The sequence below is a fragment of the Hyalella azteca genome, unplaced genomic scaffold (assembly GCF_000764305.2).
Source record: "Hyalella azteca isolate HAZT.00-mixed unplaced genomic scaffold, Hazt_2.0.2 contig2030, whole genome shotgun sequence".
NCBI classification, from domain to species: domain Eukaryota; kingdom Metazoa; phylum Arthropoda; class Malacostraca; order Amphipoda; family Hyalellidae; genus Hyalella; species Hyalella azteca.
Genome location: NW_025932318.1, coordinates 135,268 through 155,808, shown reverse-complemented (window position 1 = coordinate 155,808; position 20,541 = coordinate 135,268). Strand labels below are relative to the sequence as shown.

At 36.2% G+C, this 20,541-nt stretch overlaps 1 protein-coding gene across 1 annotated transcript in view; it reads left to right on the top strand.

Annotated features, from left to right (window-relative positions):
• LOC108664515 (neuron navigator 2) overlaps nt 1-20,541 on the top strand; it is a 68,717-nt gene that overhangs the window by 31,264 nt on the left and 16,912 nt on the right. The window contains exons 9-11 of the mRNA XM_047884929.1: nt 11,121-11,244; nt 18,646-18,815; nt 19,179-20,135. Of these exons, the coding sequence (XP_047740885.1) occupies nt 11,121-11,244; nt 18,646-18,815; nt 19,179-20,135 (1,251 nt within the window). The remainder of the gene's footprint in view (nt 1-11,120; nt 11,245-18,645; nt 18,816-19,178; nt 20,136-20,541) is intronic.

Below are 20,541 nucleotides of genomic sequence, written 5' to 3'. Positions count from 1 at the left end.
AAATTTTACAGTAAAATTTAGAGTATAAATTTATAATTAACTTGGTACTTTTTCGATAACTTTTTCTTAATTCTCTCGTATGAGTTACTTCTCAGCCACCCTTTCTTGTCATCAGCTTTAATTTTTTTCTTTTATTGTCTCTAAGGAAGCGCAAAATATCAAATATGCTTGGCTCATTCGTGGTAATTTCATAATAACTTTGGCGGAGCTTGTCCTTGATAAAAATCGTTTCAAATATTTTTACACGGAAATATTTACGAACAAAAATTGAATGCAAATCAAAGTCAGTTTCGGATTTCTTGTTGTAGGGCTGAGCGTTGCTCACACGACACCCTCCCCAGCCCTACCTTTTGCGAGCAGTTATCGATCTATCCTCCGCTTCCATCCATCCATCCATAGCCTTGGGATTTCGCCAAAATTTGCGCGTTTACCACCAGTTGCCCTCGAATGCTGCTGCGTCATCGTAAAATAAATCTGCATGTCGATCATAAGGCAATTATTTTACGATGGAGATCCATTCTGAATGGTGTTTATTTTTTTCCTTTTTTTACCACCAGTTGCCCTCGAATGCTGCTGCGTCATCTTGAAAGAAAACTGATTATAGATCATCAGGCAATTCTTTTACGATTGAGATCCCTTGTAAATGGTGTTAAATTTTTTTTTTTTCACTATTCATGAAGCTGCAAATTCACTGTGCGAAACTCTACGGAGTTTAGACCGAAGATTTGAGTTACTATTTTTTAAAGGGACTTAAGAAGGTTAGGTAATCTGTTGAATTTCATGGCGGACCTATTATTTTGGTGTGTTTCATATTTTGCATTAAGCATTCCTTTCCTTGATTTACTTGGCATCTGGCACAGGAGAATAAAAAAGAAGAGCTCATGACCAGTTGGGTTGGCTCCACAGTGGCCAGTGCCTCGTTGTTGGTCGGGGAGTGAGGGTGTGTGTGATACCGTCCCGCTCCTCTTTCAATGCAATACTATTTGTATTTACAATGAACAACAATATAACCAACGCTGTGACTCCTCATCATGACGTTAGTTTTCATAACTGATTTATTTCGCTGAAAATTAGATAAATTGAGCATATATGGATTTATAAAGCTTCGTAGCGCTGCAGCGAAGTCGACAGAGGGTCGTCTGGGCTCAAGAATCGCAATAGAAATTTTAATTCGTTTTTTCTTGCATAAAAATTTCGTTCTAAAACGGCAGGCATAAGTGCCTTTCTAATCCTTTTTTCGTTTTTGGACGAGGTCGAAAACATTGAAAAATTTAGCTGGGAAATTTTGATAAATATCACGGTATAGCGTTGCTATTCACCTAAGTTACGTTTGCTTTTTTGCTTGAATATTTTCATATCGAAAACTGAAATTTTTACTTCTAATTACAGTTATTGTGCCGTTTTTTACGAACGTTTGAGAAGTTACATTAACGAAACATTTCACAATAAGTTGTCAACTAATGATGATGATGGCGTCCATATTAACTGGAATATATCAAGAGTTTATTCTGTGAAAAATAATACGCCACCCAAACCTAATACGCTAATTACTTTTTGTTTGTTGAGCGATAACAGAAGAGATATTAAAATCAAACAGCTTATTTAGGCTATACAATTCGAATGCACTAATTTTTCCGAATTAATATTTTGATGTTTCGATATTTTTTAGGATGTAAATTCTAAAAAATTCCATTCGCGTGATTCCATTTGGAATCACGCGCAATCTCGTTACGATAATAACTAATTCAAATAATTGAAAATAACTGAATAACTAACTATGAGCTTAGTTGGTTGGTAGATGCGAAATTTACTAAAGATTTCATCTACGCACTAACCCCTTATTTTGAGCCTGGCGATAATTTATGTATTATGTTTCACGAAACTAGCCCAGTTGAATCAACATACGGCAGAACTTGAACTTGTTGTTTCGATATTTTAGAAATAACAATTTAAATGATAAAAAGATGGGTTGCTGATTGAATTTGATTATGAGTTGTTATTATTAGACTCATATTTAGGTTAACCTGTTCATAATTAAAAGCTGAGAAAAGACTTAATTATTATTGGCACTTTTGGGGTCTTCCAATTTGTTTTATTGTTTTGTTCAGACCTCTGGCATGTTACAAGCAAAGTCTTAGCCTCTTAACTGTCAAGGTTAGGTTAGAATTTCTATACAGAACTTCTCTGATTTCGATGCTATCATAACTTCTTGTTACCTACTTCTTATGGAAAATTTATGTGAATTTTTACTACTTCATGAAGAATGTTTGGTGGTCAATTGTTTGCCTTCAAAATAAGGATTTTTTATGATATTTGTTGTGGTCTATTCCGTCATTTTTTCAAACAAATTGTAATTTTAAAACTATATTTTGAAAAAAATAAAATGAGCGAGAATGAGAATTGCTTCGAAATATACGTTTAAAACCTTTGCTACTCCAGTGCCCGAGGGTAACTTCATGACCGACGTTTTTTGGGCGGCGCAATTCTCAGGGATTTAACAATGTGTTAAAATTTGTAGGCAAAAATTTCTCCGTGAGTGATGGCGCTCGTTGAGTCGACCAACAGTACTAGTCGCTGTGTCTGCAGCAGGCCAGTCGCTGTGTCTGCAGCAGGCTAGTCGCTGTGTCTGCAGCAGGCCAGTCGCTGTGTCTGCAGCAGGCTAGTCGCTGTGTCTGCAGCAGGCCAGTCGCTGTGTCTGCAGCAGGCAGTCGCTGTGTCTGCAGCAGGCCAGTCGCTGTGTCTGCAGCAGGCCAGCCGCCGGGACATCAGCTGCTCATGATCGATACGGCGCGACCGCTGCTGCACGCTGCAACTTTGCTGCACAGTTGCTGCATATCTTCTTCAGGTTGCGCAGTTAGTTGCTTGCTGTACCTTTTCTGGATGCTGCGCATTAGTTAGCTGTTCACTACACAGCTACTGCATATTGTTTGCATATGTGCAGTTTGATGCCCGTGACAGTTCTACACAACAATTTAGTCTCACAACTGCTCTGTCTACACAACAATTTAGTCTCACAACTGCCCTGTCTACACAACAATTTAGTCTCACAACTGCCCTGTCTACACAACAATATAGTCTCACAACAATTTAGTCTCACAACTGCCCTGTCGACACAACAATTTAGTCTCACAACTGCTCTGTCTTCGCAACAATTTAGTCTCACAACTGCCCGGTCGACACAACAATTTAGTCTCACAACTGCCCTGTCTTCGCAACAATTTAGTCTCACACCTGCTTTGTCTTCACAACAATTTAGTCTCACAACTGCCCTGTCGACACAACAATTTAGTCTCACAACTGCTCTGTCTTCGCAACAATTTAGTCTCACAACTGCCCTGTCTTCACAACAATTTAGTCTCACAACTGCTGCTCTTCACAACAATTTAGTCTCACAACTGCCCTGTCTTCACAACAATTTAGTCTCACAACTGCTCTGTCTTCTCAACAATTTAGTCTCACAGCTGCCCTGTCCACGCAGTAACATTTCCCCACCACTGAGACCTGCAGTCACACAACTCGGGTTCCTTGGTCCTTAGAAACAGTGCTCATAGGAGTAGGACTTTTAGTCCTATTTCCTTTGGATTAGGAACTCGTACGATTTTTGCCTCGCTTAGTCGATCCGCTGTCTACTTCGTCCGTAAAGAGCCAAGGAGTAATTTTGCGTCATGTTTGCCATGCGTTTATTCGTTGTTGCCTGTTAATGACGCTAATAAATCTTCGAATTAAAGTATAAATGCTTCGTTCTTCTGCCGGACTGCTAATATTTTGGCCAGTGATTTGTGCCGATGGTATTTGATGGCTCATCTAATCTTTGCTCTCAGACGGGCGACATTTTTTGCCTTAAAATCAACGTTGAGCTTTAAAAAAATTAGCTGTGGGATATTCTAATAGTTGATTGCGGATCTTCGACGACCAGATTTTTTCGGTTTTCATGTAGATTTGTCTAAGCTGGATTGATCAGGTTGAGCTGGACGAGGTTTCGAAATTTGTTCTTATATAATAAAAGTAGGAGAGCCTTATTCCTGAAAAGATTTTACTGTTGTTCCTAAGCTCCACGCCTTTCAGAAAATAATTTAAAACTCAAAATTTTGTTGTGACTTTTCACACCCGGTGCTAGAAAGACCACAAGAAAGATGCGCTAAACACTGTATGTTACAATCTCTTTCTGTTAATGTATAGTATTCATATGACGATTTTATTTATTCTGACCTGACTTGTTCCCATGTAAAAATTTCCCTCACAAATTTGTTTACTTCTTTCTAGCTGATATTTTTCAATTTTTCATTACGTAATTCAAATAAATCCAGAAGGAATGCCTAAAGAATTTGTTGAGATGGATTGTCATTGTCAAACGATTTTTTAACTTGTCTAGTCGAACAGAATTCAACGATTAAACTTAGAGGTGACATAGAATTGTTTAGAACGATAAATTTTTTTCGAATACATTTCTTGCAATTACCGAGGTAGGACGAATAAATCATTGCATTATGTACATAATTATCACCTGGGATGAACTTGTATTCAAAGTCAACCCCCGTTGAATTCGTTATTATTTATTTTTGAACTGACCAATTCTAAATTAGAATAAAAATTGAGTGCGGCGTTAGAACTTCGAAAATTTTTTCATTTTGTTTCCAAAATCTTTACTTTCATTCTCGCTTTCCCGACCGTAATAGGGTTATTTGTTCTGGCCATTTAAAATACCATCGCAGTGTAAAAAGCCATTGGTCGTGCTGTTGCCAAGGCGTGGCCAGGCATTATCAAATTACCGGGGAATTGATGACCCTCTCTTCTCATGCTTACTTCTTTTGGTATCCGTACTGCTGCAACCGTCGCGTTGCTTCCGCATTTACTAGACCTGTGCGTTTGTTTTTCTTTAAAAATATCAAAAGCCATAGGATCCTAAAACCTTTGAAAATTCATCAACTCTTCAGCAACAGTTTTCAATTTAACGAATCCTTTTATTTACACCCTAGAAATCAGTAAAACGTACATTACGCCCATGTTCGATATGTCTGATTTTTTATGCTTCATGGTATTGATGCAATTTGGCCCCCATTTCTAATGTGTAAATCCTACAGTGAGCAAAATGCAGTGAATAAAACCGACAGCATCCGAACTCAGTAGATTTAGATGGGAAAGTTTTACTTGAGTTGCTGTATAAATTGTTTGTAACAGACTCAATTTTCGTCTCTAATATTTTTCAATGAGATAATTAAACAATTTGTTAACATGGAAGTGACTGAACGCCCTAATCCTTAACTTGCGTGGTTTACTCCATTTAGTTTTAGGTTATTTGATTCCAAGAAAATGTCTGAATACGGGGACTACAACTACAAGCAGCGATATTCCTTCTCTTATGATGCTGAGTGAGTATCTTATTTAAAAAATGTATTTTTTGGCATATTTTTCGTTCGTAAATAATAAAAACTGAAACACTACGCCAAATTAAAATATCAGAGCTCGTACGATATTGATCCGGGAACATTTTTTTCAATTTAGTTAACAAGTTACTAATGTGGTAGTTTAGTATGAATAATTTATTGCCTATTGGATTCAGTTGCTAAAAATTTTCGAAAAAAAAATCAGCAAGATTTCTCAGTGTATGGAAATATATCACACTCAGGACCGGTATTGACATCGGAAAAATCATTTGACCAGGTGAATATTTAACGTTTTATTAGATATAATTTGTGCCTTTACATACACACACTATATTTATGCGTCCATCCACCGTCACCATAGCTACTCAGCATTTTTATTATAGTTTATAGTATAATGCTATGGGTATTTTAATGCCTATACCTTGCGGACATGGATACGCGGCCAGATTTAACTCGCATAATCGAGATTTACCTCGCATTTAATTTGTTTATCGAATATCATTTGGATGTGAATATTATATCATATATATTATATCATATATGATATGTCTATGTTTCTACTGTTACAGGTTAGTGTCATGATTTTGAAAACATGAAAACGATCCTTGTAAATAAGACGAATCTTCTTATTTATTCATATTTTCCAGTTTTATTTCATTTTCTGGTCTTTATATATTTTCTATTCATATTCTTTTTTCCAGTCTTAATTATTTTCGTATTGATGATTTATTATCAATCTAGATTTTTTTCTTTTCCTAATCCATTTTCCAGTATCATTTTGTTTTCCAGTCTTTGCATGTTTACTTGGTTTCTTTCAATTTCGAAACTCTGCTTCTCAGAAATGATTTGAAATGGCTGTGTCAATTCTCTTTTTTTTTGGCGTTTAAATGAATCTCTTTCAAATCAAAATAAAAAAAATTCTTGTCGCATGAATATTTTGATTGATAGTTTCTATTTTGGAAACACTAATGCTAAACTGTTAACGAAAGATTCGTTTTCTTTCTTGAATATTTCATTCGAGTTGTTTGGAGCAATTGTGAATGATTTGGTTATTGTTGCACTGTCAATATTTTTCTATATGTTTCATCCGCGTCGTAATTAAAGTCACCCTCTATTTCATCTTTACCAGATGTAAAATTTAATTTTCTATGCCGCAATTAGTTTTTCATCTTATATTTGCGATTTTGTCATTACTGGTTCATTTATTCATTGTCTGAATATACTTTTCTTTCAAAGCTATCTTAAATTAATTATAATTTTGATTATTTATCCAAAACTTCGTTCTTCCCTTAATAATTTTCTCCATTTACTTCGCCGTCTTTCCTTCCTACTATTCTAAGAGATAAAACTCTCGTGGTATTCCACTCACATCTCAAGTTTTAATGGCTTCATCACCATTGCATCCAGTGCGCCCGCCATCACAACCATCCATCTCAAGAAGAGTTGACGGCAATCACCAACCCACCAACTTTGAACTGCAGCAAAATTCCACAAGTTGAATAATTATTTGCCTCGGTTTTTAACGCTTTCGCATTCGTCTCTGATGAATGTTTTTATCCGGTCTTTCATACAACAAATATTTTTTATAATCCTCATTGTTCTGAAATATGGGCATTCGATGTGAATTTATTCCCAACCGATTATTATTTCAATAAACGTATTTCTTCGTCTTGAAAAGCGAATACAGGTCTTTGGTATCCTAAGTTTATTCGGTATCCTAAGTTTATGACTTCTGCTTTGCTCTTTATAAATCCCAAATCTTCAAAAATTATTGTCTTCCTATAAAATTAAATTCAAGTGTCATGTTACAGATTTCATCGTAAATTTCCGGAAAAATTTTGAGGACTTTTCGGTCAGGTTTCCGTCAAAAGCTTTGAAAATTTATTCTAAGCCCTACGCCATCCTTCAATTTAGTTAGTTTCCTTTATGACGAAACTTTCGAGTTAACAAAGTTTCTCGTTGAGAGTTAATTATTGCTACTAAGAAATCTTCTACTAATATTTTACGGGTTTTCTTCACAATTTTATTTGCGTTCTCGATTATTATATGTAAAAAGTCAATTTTTTATTTGTTTTTATTCTCATTCGGTTCTGGCTGTTGGATTTATTTGAAAATATTCTCATGTCCAAAAATGTATTTACGACCATGATAAATTTCTCAGACAATGAGTCATGTTCGAATAACACGCACACTCACAAAAAGATTTAATGTTTGCATTGTTCACGTATTCACACAAAAATCAGTTATATTATAAACTAGTGGCGATCATAAATTTTTGTTGCGGGGTGCCACTAAATGATGTCAAGCATAGTTTTCGCGCACCACCAAGTGCCACCGTTAGACTTTGATTGGCCAATATATGCACAATTATTCCCAGTATATCTTTATTATTGCGCTAATAATTTGCACCTAAAGTCATTGTTTATATAGTTTGAATGTAATGGTCGGCCACTGTTAGCAGACGGGTGGCGCGTGGCAACAGAATGTCTGTTGTTAGGCTGTAAAAGCTTTGGCGGTATAAAAAAATAATAACTACTAAAAATTGTTTATTATCCCCAAAGTCTTCGTGTACCATGAAAAGCAGTGAAACTGGATCTAGAAATTTCCTTCACCTTCATGTATGATTGAACAGCCTCGCACGATTATGTTTTGAAGATGCTAATGGCGCTATACTTATTGTAGAATTCTGGTAAATATCCCCCTATTTCCGAAGGTGCGTGCTGCAATGAATAATTAAGCGGCTGCACAGAGCTTTATTTGAAAAATTGATAATGCGTCCGTCGTTGTAGATGTTAGCCCAATAATTCATACGACATTTGGGTCGATGGTTGCCCTGGTGAAGTAATCTGGTCCAGTCGACTATGTTATTATCGAACGAAGAAGTGGGTTAACAGGAAAATTTACGGTTAATACAAACCTCACAAAATTTTTGCACAGCCGTGTTTTTATATATGTACTTTTTGAAGCTGTATATAGAGGCTGCAAATTTTTGTGCAGTATGCCACGAGGTGCTAATATTACAGTCTTAAACTGAGCAATGTGCATATGCAGCGGGGTCAAATATATTTTCAATGTATTTCCTTAGTTGCCCTCCGTCGTCCCAATTACGTATTGAATTAATCCATTTCGGACGAGGCGCACGAAGCAACGATTTTGCGATCCTAAATAAAAGGTAATACGTTTCAATTCAGCATTACCAAATGAGCCGTAGTTCCTACTGCTGATTAAATTGTGCTTGGCTTAAGGCTCCATATTACAATAGTTAACGACAGCAAGCCCAACTTCATCTCCACAAATATTTCCTGGAAAGTTTTAGCGTAATTTAAAAAACAAAAAGGAGGTTTGTTTTAATTTTTCAAGTAATGGCAAGAGTTTCATGCTGGCGTACTGTATTTGTACCTTGCTGGTTTAACTTAATTAAAGCAATTTGTTCTCGGCCGTCAGCTAAGCCATGCTCACTAATGACTATCGTATTTCTATACGACAAGAACACCATCACGGGCCTTCACGACATTGACGTAATAACACATTAATGAAGATTTCTCTTGTAGTCATGCTGCTGAGAAATGAATATCGTCGTCGAACAAGTTTGCTACAATATTCATCGATAGACTTCTTAGTCTTGACACTAGTTACTAATTCATTATCTTTAATTATTCTTGTATATGTGAATCGAAATTTTGTTTCCCTTACACCTGTGCTTTTAAAGAATGATTTTATTTGTTAATATGAATTTGGCGCTATGGTTTATCCGTGTTATCACGTATATAATTACTGTTCTTCTGTTCTTATGAGGCTTTATAGTGGCTCCTCTCATGTAGAGAGGAGGGAGGCTTCTGACTGACTTCTTTTAAGGCATTATAGTATATTATATTATATTATATTACGTCGCTTAAACGACGTTTAATTTAAACGACTTCTTAAAAAAAACGAAAGCTGCTCCTTTCTAGCCATGTTCTGCCACTGATTGCGTGGGGCTCTTGTGTGAAGGTTTTGGATTTCTAAGGAAGGTTTAGGGTCAGGAAGAGAAATTTCTCGGGACTGAGACCATCGATATTATTACTGTGGTCAATATTCTGCGATTTCAGTGGGAAGAAATATTAAAGCTAATTAATAAGTTATTATTATTATCTTAATTTCATAATTGTATCCTAATATCATAATTAGCTCGTAACCGATAAGCGATCACTTGATAATTTTTCTCTGCTTACACATGATAACGCGCACGATATATTATAACTTATAATTGTGCACCTCTCATACTTTGTGATTTTTGACGAGTTATCGCTCATTCCATCATTTTCGTACACTTTAATAATCTGTTGATGAGATATTTTTGATGTTTCATGCAAGTTGGATTGAGTTAATCACTCCTGAAGCGCTTTAATTACAATTTATCATACGACTGGAATTTTTACAAAAGTTTTTTCAGCAAACACTATACTTTCTTCATTTTTTTCCGACGACGATTTAAACTTTTTTCCGCAATAAACAAGTTTTGTCTGAGCATAACCTAGCGATCCATGAACTTCTTCCGCCGTCGCAGTGGGAGCGTTTCGGCACCTGCACAAAGTCCGATATTAAATTTCAGTCGTCGTATTTTTCCCCAGCGTCACGTTTTCAGCTCATTTTATAGCACAAAAATGCATTCGTTTTGTTGTTTGAAACCAAAATTCGGACTCGCCTTCTCGCTTATTCATGGCCTTCCCAAGACTGAGCGACCTTGCAACGGAACTACAAATCTAATTTAGTTCTGGGGAACAGACAACAGAAAATTTAGGATGCATCTGCATTTATACGCTTTTTGTGGTATACAACAGATCAACAATAAGGTTATTTTTAACTCAAAATTTCATGAGGTTTTTCTATTCGGGCTCATAAAACTTAGGTTCCGTCTTTTCAAGACAACAAGCCTAAAATATATCCTGTGCATTTTGAATGGTTGAAATTTTGAAATTTCAAATGGTTGAATTTTTTTTTTTTTTGCTTTCAACTGTATTTAAGACCTGATTTATTGACTTAAGACTGCTTTCATGAACGACTTATTTTCTCTGGCCATTATAATTGGTGTATAAAAGAGAAGAACTTTGTTTTGTGTATTTTCTTGTTTGGACTATTTATATATATTATTCATATGTTATTCAGGTAATTTAGAGGTAACAGTGTACCTCTCACCTTTTTATCTGCAATTTTTTATTCATACGTTTTTTGCACAACTTTATTTTTATTTTTGCACCGTATATTCACATTAGAAAGCTTTTATGCACAAGTTTGATTCTATCTAAATGTGTGATTCTTCAGTATTTTTTCTATTGTGTTTCATAATGTTGAAGTTTGTGTTTCTTAACTTCCAAGCGTATTTTATCTCTCACCTTGTAGAATGTTGTAGAAAAATTAGTTACTGAATTGCCTAATCTATTTTACATGTAAATTTATCATTTTTTCGACATTACATGAATCGTACAATTATTCTATTCCTGTTGAAAATTATTACTAATAAATGTTATGTTTTTATACATTTTTTTATATGAGCCGAACGGTGATTTTACATCTTGCTCACAATGATCTATGCTACTTGCCCTTTTTAAAATTCACTTGTTTAAAGAAAAACCGAAATACGTTGGTCATCTTCTCAATATAACAATATACTATATGAACTAAATTTCTTTAATAAAATAATTTGATCAAAAATTTTCAACTTGAAAAATATTTTAAAAAGTGTTTTTTATTTTGCAGTTTTGACGACAGCAGCAGCCTGAGCTCAGGCGTGAGTGATTCTCTGAACGAAGTTTGTGGGGGCGACGACCCCCTCGCCCCCCTAGCCCCCCTCACCCCTCTGCCTGACACCACCTACGCAAGGGTGAGTTAGTCTAAGTACTAAGTAATGTACTAAGAGTACTAAGCAATGCTTAGCGCCACACGGTAGGGTAAGTTACTCCATAAGCAATATGCTTAGCACCACACGGTAGGGTGAATTACTCCATAAGCAATGCTTAGCACCACACGGTAGGGTTTGTTACTCCATAAGCAATGCTTAGCACCACACGGTAGGGTGAGTTACTCCATAAGCAATGCTTAGCACCACACGGTAGGGTGAGTTACTCTAAGTACTAAGTAATGTACTAAGAGTACTAAGCTATGCTTAGCACCGCACGGTAGGGTGAATTACTCCATAAGCAATGCTTAGCACCGCACGGTAGGGTGAATTACTCCATAAGCAATGCTTAGCACCACACGGTCTTGCCTATAGTAGCCTAGCCTGGAGCGCTCCAGTATGGAAATACTTCAAGTCGTCTATGTTACGAAAAATTGCAGAATGGAATAAAATTGTTTCTTTATTTATCATCGAATTTTTGAGTGAGCTGCGCCTAGAGCTTTTCATTAACTTCCCAGAAATATTGCTACAGAATAACAATAATCATAATAAACTGATATTGAAATCGCTATCACAGAAGTCAACCGACATTGTATCTGAAATGTAATAAGAATCTGAATGCTGATGATGTTGAACTCTTTTAGATTCTTTACTCAATAGAATACAATTTCGTTGTATTTTGGTTGTATGGGCTGCCTTTTTGTTCGTGCCCGTCCCTCTATCAAAGTCGTTTTGCACAAATGTTTTCATTATATTGTATTTATATGGTATTTATCTCTCTATTGCCCTCTCTAAAGACAAAATTGCGTTGTTTGGCATCGCTTGCCGTACGGTCTCGATTGATGTTTTTCTTTGTTCTGTAAAGTTATTCCTAATTTTATCGCTAAACTTCATCGCTGTTAGTTTTGTTCAACGAAATAAAGCTTTCCAAACTACCAGCATATATTAAAATAGTAAAAGTTCTCCGCGAGGCTCGAGGATTCTGCGTCGAAAAAGTCTAAGGTCAACTTTGATAATAATTTTAAATTTAAGCATATCATTGTAACCACTGGATTTCATACTTGTAGATAAGAGTGTTTCTGCTGCAATATCGTTTTGAAATGTTTCGCATGATTTAAACGGAATTATGATCGTTTCTAAAATCCATTAAGACATTATTTTCATAATGCATGGAATCTTCCGGGTCATACAAATAATTTCAAAAATGATTCAGTGTCTCTTGTTAATCTTTTCGATATGAGTTAGAAGTTAGGTTCCCTTGCTTTCTATGTAGAGTCGTCGAAGAGGAAAAAATATCGTTGAAAAAGTCTGTTCCCTGTTCTCATGGGAGGAAAATGATCTCAAAGCATTGTCGTTCTTTTTATTTGCAAAAGGGAAATTCAATTTTTACTGAAGTGGAAAGAGCATCTATAGTAATTCTCCGTACTCCATCGCGCTCATTTTATTTCTTTTTCAGTTCATGGAAATATTTTTGCAATGTTCGGTACTTATTTACTTTGGATAATAAAGTAGAGTCCGCAAGTCGGTCGTATTCTTAGAAGCTACCCAAAGTAATATAAATAATATTAGGTTACCATTTTTTTCACTAGAAGTATGCTCACTTTTTCGAAAGGTAGATTTTTAAATGTGGTGACAAAAAACTTCCTATCACCCATAGTAAATTTATTTACCCTCAAGGAAAATATTTACATTAAAAATAAATATAGATACGGTTGCGTACAAATTCTCATGAAACCAATGCTGCCCCAAGTTTTTTTTTCCGAAATTTTCCGGGAAACTTGCTGTCCGAGGATTACTTACGGAAATAACTCCGATTTGCTGGTTTCAAGCCTCTAATATTTTCCTTATAATTATCAAATTTATCAAACTATTTAATAAACCAATCCTTGCATGGGTTTCCATTCCCATGAGAAAGTTATTTAAATGCTGATGTGTCTGCATTACTCTTAATTTGTTGCGCTCAACACTTATCATTGGAGATACATACATCGTCGTGCTATAATTAATTCCATCCTTTAATTGCAGGTTGAATGAATGGTATGCCATTAATATCTTTCAGACTTCTTAATGTGCTTATTTAAAAAATGTTATTGTAAAACTGCATTACGCAGGAAGAATCGAAGAATAGTTAATTAAACCATATAATGATTAACTCTCTAAAGGACCAATAAATAGTTGACATTAGTTTTACGTTTTCTATTAACCATAAGACTTTCATCTCTGTCGCTGATCGGATTTTGGAACTTTTTCATCAAGTCTTCGTAATCTCCTCTAGCGGGGCTGCTGATCTCCTAAACTTTACTTTAATGACTCTCAATCTCCAGCGATATCCATTCATTTAGCTCATATTTAGAAGACTGAGTTCTATTCGAATTTTTCGCCATTTCTTATAAAGGCTTTTTCATCGTGCGGTCCAGCATTCGTGAATGTGATATTCATCACGTATGCTGTTTATTACTCATGACTGCGGACTGACGACTTGTTTCTTTAATTTATTTTACTTTTTTGTTTTTGACGACTTGTTTCATTAATTGTGAGAAAGTCTGGTCCTATGGTCGAGAACTTAAATCACTGCCGCGTTATCAGAATTCGTTTTTCATGTGAAATGAATGGAACCATTGTAATAATTTGTCTGTATAAACGTTGTTTGTTGGGAGAATGAATCGCCGAGTTTGTCTCGTAAAAATATTCATATGTGTATGCGTTCTTTTATGTTTGACTCATTTAAGTGGGTTTTTATTTGCCCGAATCCACTCGCTAAATAACATTCTCCTCTCGTATCAGCTCTCTTTTTGCTCTTGTTTCATTCAAATTCTTATCTGCTGTCGGCACTTGTTTGTCACTCGGATTTCAGTTCGGAATTTTAAATTTTATTTCTGGGAAAGTCCGTTTGCCTTTGATGTTTCGGCTCTATTGCCTCCACAATTACATTGGATTGGCATCAGCAGCGTGGGAGGCCGGGTTCATCGCCCCTCTCTGACATTTGAAACAACAGAGAAAAAATGTTCTACCAGAAGCCGCTCTAGGTGCTTCTTCTGTCTCTTAGGTTATTTTCATTTAAACCATAGGATAATTCAAATTCTTATTTTCAAGCTGGCCAATTTTGCTCTGCATTTTGATTTCATCTTTTGTGGCAGTTTATACCATTCTATCACGTCGTCTTTTACGAACTCAACGGTTGTAAGCACGAAAAAGAGCAAAGAAATGCTTTGTCATGATCTCTGCTAACGGAGAAGCGATAGATAATTTTTGTACAAATAAATCCTTTCGCCGTGGTGATTTTCCCGCCAGTCTACGAATAAAATGTATAATTGATCTGTATTGACGAAAATATTTGCTTTGCATCAGCAGGTTCATCACCAATGCGTTATTGTACTGTTCAAGCTATATCTTTCAGATCCTTGCTTCAACAATATTCACTTCAATGACGAAGTACTTCTGTTAAATTTCCATTTTATATTTTCAAAATTTGCACATTTTACGAATATTTTTTCTACACTTCCTCTCGTTGATTTTTATTCCTATTTCATTTTCACCTACCACTACTAACTTCAAATAGACGCAATGCAATATTGTTTCATTAACTCGTAAGCAGTGCCCGACTAAACCTATAAACTAGTGTTAACTTTTGTATCTCCATCCTCGGCTCGACTTGAATTGAATCTCGCGCTACAAATCCCAAAGGGATCAAATCCTGGCGAGGTAGTGCTGGCAACAAGGAAAAAATTTATAAATCTATGAATTTTTGACATATTTGTTCTTGGAAAATAATGAGATACTTTAATTTTCACCTTTTTCGTACAGTTGCCCTTTTGGATAATAATAGTGAGATTATTTGTTATATCGCGCGGAAAAGAGTCCTTTCAAATTTCACGTTCCGGCGCAAAAAATTTTGCGGCTCCAGTATTGACTTTCTCTTTAGTAACAGAAAGTATCAAGTAATATGTCCGTCAATTCTCGGTTTTAAGGTGGCATTATATTATTGTATTTTTCTCGGACGAAACGCTTTCGGAATTAAATTTCAAACCATCCTCGTACACGCCCTTACCTTGAATTAATTTTATACAACTCGATCCCTCCGGCCTCCAAGATTTGTGCCCTTGAAGAGACATTTCCCTGTATTTGCTTTTCTTTAAATTTTGTGAGAGTAGAGAATGACAGAGATTAACGGTCACCGTGCATGGCAATACTGCCCAAAATGGGCTTAAGTCGCCCAGTCTTCATAGCTCCAGAAACCATTGTAGTGTTACTCTGTGTTCTTATGTAACGGCAGTGCTTCGAGATATTGCAGATATACTAATTTTTTTGTTCAACTTAAGATTAGGATTTTGATATTGCTGAATAAAAATTTTTTAGAAATTTTGAATTTTTACGTCATGACTGTGTTTGTTTATCAAATTTCTGCTACATTAGATATTTAATGCCCAAAGCGTGTAATATTTGTTTTAGTCATTCTGGATGCTTCTATCATTTTTTATTCTTCCCACTCTGCAAGTTACTAATAACATTGTCCTGAGCTACACGGTTGATGTATCTTATCTTTGCAAATGAACATAATACAACGTGTAATGAAGCTAGTTGCTTGCTCAGGCTCGTTTCTCACTCGTGTGAGGTACCTTCCTTGAAACTCTCATATCAACCATTAACAGTTTATTTAAACAAGACTAAATGGTGTAGTTAACACTACAATAATAATAACTGGAACAATAATAAATGGAACAATAAATGTATACACTGACTGATTGATTCCTTGATTGATATTTACAATTAATGACCAGGTTTTGTTCGAGTTTCTATCGCCTTTGACTTCTCGTCTTTGCTGAAGCTCTGATTGCGCGTTGTCGTGTTTGAAACTCGCAGAATTATATTTGAAATTCGCGATCTTTGATACTTCTTAATTTATATGTATTTTTAAAGGAAGTTTTTCTTCGAAAAAAAGATGAGCATAGTTGGTTTTATCTTCGATGAGTTCAGTATATATTTGTTAAAAATTAAATAAATACCGATCGTTAGTTACAACATTTTACCTATTAACGTGGTTTCAAAATTTATTTTTTTTATCAGTGTTACTTTGCTTGTGTTTTTTAGTACATGCATATTGACTGCAACATGCGGCTACAAAAGAAAATCTGTTTGTACGTGTCTGTTATGGTAGCCCTTATTTATCAACTTTTCGAAGTATGATCTTTCCACCCACTATTTTGTTCTATTAAAAAAAATATATAAGTCTAATCTAATTATCTGCGAAAAAATTATGTCTTTTTCTTTCTAATAAGACGTTGCAAAAAGATTGAGTGTATTATGTTTTTCAGTGCTTTCTACCTGTGGAAAAACGCATCTGATTTTCTACAGAGATAAATTTAACTAGCATTAGATGAAATTGAAAATTTTTAGGCGTTAAACATGAAAAATAATTGCGTAGAAGAATAAACGAATAACCGATGTGATAAATAACATGAAAACCAAAGAAAACATAGAAGAAGCACCGTGTTAATAATGTTCAAGAACACAAATGAACGTGTTTGGTCCATCACGTACTGTTTTCCCCAGGTGTTTTAGCACTTGCAGTTGTCGTATGTTTAGGAGCGTCAATCGATCAATACTTCGCTCAATACTGCCCACCTGATGCCTTTGTCCTGACGCTTAATTAAAGCCTGGGACTCCTATTGCATCAGTCCGACGAACTATGTGCATCAGGCAAGACCTCTTGTGTGTTCCACTGTACGACAGATATCTGTTTGCATCAGTCCGACGAACTATGTGCAGTAGACAAGACCTCTTGTGTGTTCTACTGTACGACAAATACCTGTTTGCATCAGTCCGACGAACTTGGTGCATCAGGCAAGACCTCTTGTTTGTTCTACTGTGCAACAAATATCTGTTTGCATCAGTCCGACGAACTATGTGCATCAGGCAAGACCTCTTGTGTGTTCTACTGTAAGACAAATATCTGTTTCCATCAGTCCGACGAACTTTGTGCATCGGGCAAGACCTCTTGTGTGTACTACTGTAAGACAAATATCTGTTTGCATCAGTCCGACGAACTATATGTGCATCAGGCAAGACCTCTTGTGCGTTCTACTGTGCAACAAATATCTGTTTGCATCAGTCCGACGAACTATGTGCATCAGAACAGGCCTCTTGTGCGTTCTACTGTGCAACAAATATCTGTTTGCATCAGTTGGTCAAACTCTGTGCATCAGTCTGACGAACTAGCTTGTGCGTCCATTTAATAACCCCAGACGGGTGCTTTTAACACGTTTTTTGGCAAAGTTCTGGTTTGCAAGTAAATATACAGTTTCCGGATTTACGTTTATATTTGTTTTGTTCAAAGAATCACTTCAACTATTATTCCATCTGAATTATTTGTGAATAGTTTTTATTAGAAGATGAAGAAGCCGAATGTAAATAAACCGATATATAAAATGTAAATATAAATGAACGCGAGAGGAAACAAAAGGCGTTTTTTTTTCAATCAGATTCTTGGGCATGTACGACTCTTTTTGTTGAATAAACGACGGAAACGGGACTTTTTTTCTTCACAATTTTTTGTCGGATGCGAGTTTTTCCGTTAATCGCAGCCACGTGGAAGTTGAGCTAACTGAACTCGGCTTGGGTTCGACTCGCAGAAAGTATTGCATATTTTTATCTACTGTATATTGCAGTTCATTTGTATTAGTTTCATCGTCGAAGCAAATGTATTCCCTTGACAAATTCAGTCCCTGTTATCTTTTTCCCTGGGAACTTCCATGATTACTCGCGACAAATTATCGTGCCTGGTTTTCTTGGCTACTTCCTTCTTGTCTTTCTTGATAAATTGTAAAAGTTTTTTTTTCTGTTATATTATTCCCCTTCTACTTTCATCGAAATATTATATGTGCTAGGGCATCTAAGTTCAAAAGGTTTAACTGACACGATTCCTTATCATAAAATCACTTCATTTCTTAGGATATGTAGGAATCATGCGGGAATTTTTATCTCATATATGGCAGTATTGCTTTTAAAAAGCTCCCAGTTGTTTACCCGAGTTTGCGATATTTTCCTTTTTTTCATTAATGTTTTTCACCGTAAGAAACTTTTCGTAGTCTTGAAAGGGATTTAGGTAAGATGAGTTTTTATGCTTGATATTATTAATACAGAGAAATCTAAAATATTTCTGAGAACTCCTTTCCTTCTTCATAGAATAAAACAATAATCAAAAGTGCAAATCAATATATACACGAAAGTGATTATTACCTATGTAAAGAATTGCAACCTAGGTAAATTTAGGTTGGGTATTTCTGGTATTTTTCGTGTACCGGTATGTATTTTATTTTTTCGATATTTTTTATTTTTGATATTCTCTTCTATTCTCGCTTCATATCACAGGAAATTTCTGCTCCACAGAACCGTGCAGGCAAAGATGTCGGCCTGAAGCTCCCCGTAGGTCTGTCTGGAGGGTCTCGCAAGACGTCGCTGGGTCTAGAGTCTTCGCGCATGTACAAAGTGGTCTCATCCAAAGCCCATGTGGTTAAGAAGACAGAAAGCGGACAGCAGACTGACTCTAGTGCCTTCAAGTGAGATATCTGCATGAATATGAAGAGAAAATAATTTACCTTGCAAAACACTTCTTCATATTATATGATATTATTTTTGGGGTCAGATTGCCCACTTTAATTTTCGTATTATTTTTTTCCTCAAATAACTTATAGTTTAACTTCGTCTGAACTGAGTTGTTTTTATTTTCAATTTGCCCCAAGAGAAATGAACAGTTATGTTGTTGAATAATATGTTCAAAATAAATTAATTTCTCTGCTTCTGTTCTTACACACATTTTCTTATACAATAGTGCAAAATTTCTCATTCTTCGTATTCACATTTGCTTCTACATGAATAATACTAAACATAATAATTTAGGCTAAAGAAATAAAATTTTGCAGGCAAATCTCCAACACCCAGTGGAAAAAATACGTCGACACCTCCAAGGATTCGCAACGTGGGTGTTTGGAATCCAGTGGTAGCAACCCTGGTCGTCGTTTGGAACAAAGGAAACCTGGAGTGCTGGGTTCACCCAGTATTCCCAGCAACCCTGGATTTGGGTTCAGTCCGAGTGTTTCTACCGCTCACAACGGGGTCGGTTTAGCTCAAGCAGCAACCAAAAAATCTGAGCGCCAAAAAATTCCCGTCGACCGAAGAGAAGCAGAAAAATCATTGAGGTCAACAGTATCACCGCAAACTAACGGCGACAATCGCAAATTACAAAACCCGAAAACCGCCCCCAGCAATTTCGGATACAGTTCCAAACGCACGAGTGTCAGCAGCGTATCCAGTACAGGAAGCAACAGTCGGGCCAGTTCCAGCGCTGGCAGAAGGCAGGACAGCCCCAACATCATCGGAGGAACTCCTGTCAATGATATTCGAAGGGAAGGTTCTAGTCATAGTTTAGAGCGACCTAGAACAAAGATCAAAGTTTCAGGAGGAACGCAAACCACCACCAACGATCTTCCATATATGCCTGGGTCAGCGCACAACTCCAGTGTACATTCAGATGGAGAGTACTCGTCAAATTCTCTTGGTAGAAAATACCAAGTTAAATCATATTCACTGAACGGTCCGACCGCCGCCCAATTATCACAGAACGTCCGGGAACGTATCATGCAGTCCCCGTACGGCAAAGTCCATATGGGACCGGAATACAGTCCTGTAAGTAACCCATTTGCAGCGCCGTATTACCGAGAGAGAAGTCCCCGTATAAAACCTACAGACGGGTCCTTAAGCGATTCCCCGTATGCTAACTACACCGACCTTCAATACACCACAAGTCCGTACAGCAGTCCTTACATGTGGGCTGGAGCTAGAGGCAACTACCCCGGCTCTGTAGCATCTGCACCCAACAGGTACGGAATAATGTAACGATTATTATTTGTTTTACAATCATGTTAAACGCGATTACGTATTTTACGATTATGTTCATAATCGCCTCATACCCAGGTTTTGAAAGTACAGTAGGGGGTCAAAAAAAGTATTGTACGTTGCTCTTCTAAGTGTTGAGGGAGCTGCTTGCCTCGGTGACAGTCTTCATGGATCTTTCACCAGCTTCTAATTATTCTTTTAATTGTATATTAAACTGGGGTAATTAACAGGACTGATTACATAATTTATTACTTGTAACATTTTTTCTTACATGGTATAATTAAAATTATAGGGGTTTATCTGTATGTATAAACAAACGTATGTTCTTTTAAGAATGCTTTTCCTGATGAATATCAAAGCAGACTAAATTGAAAAAGGAATTTTCAATAT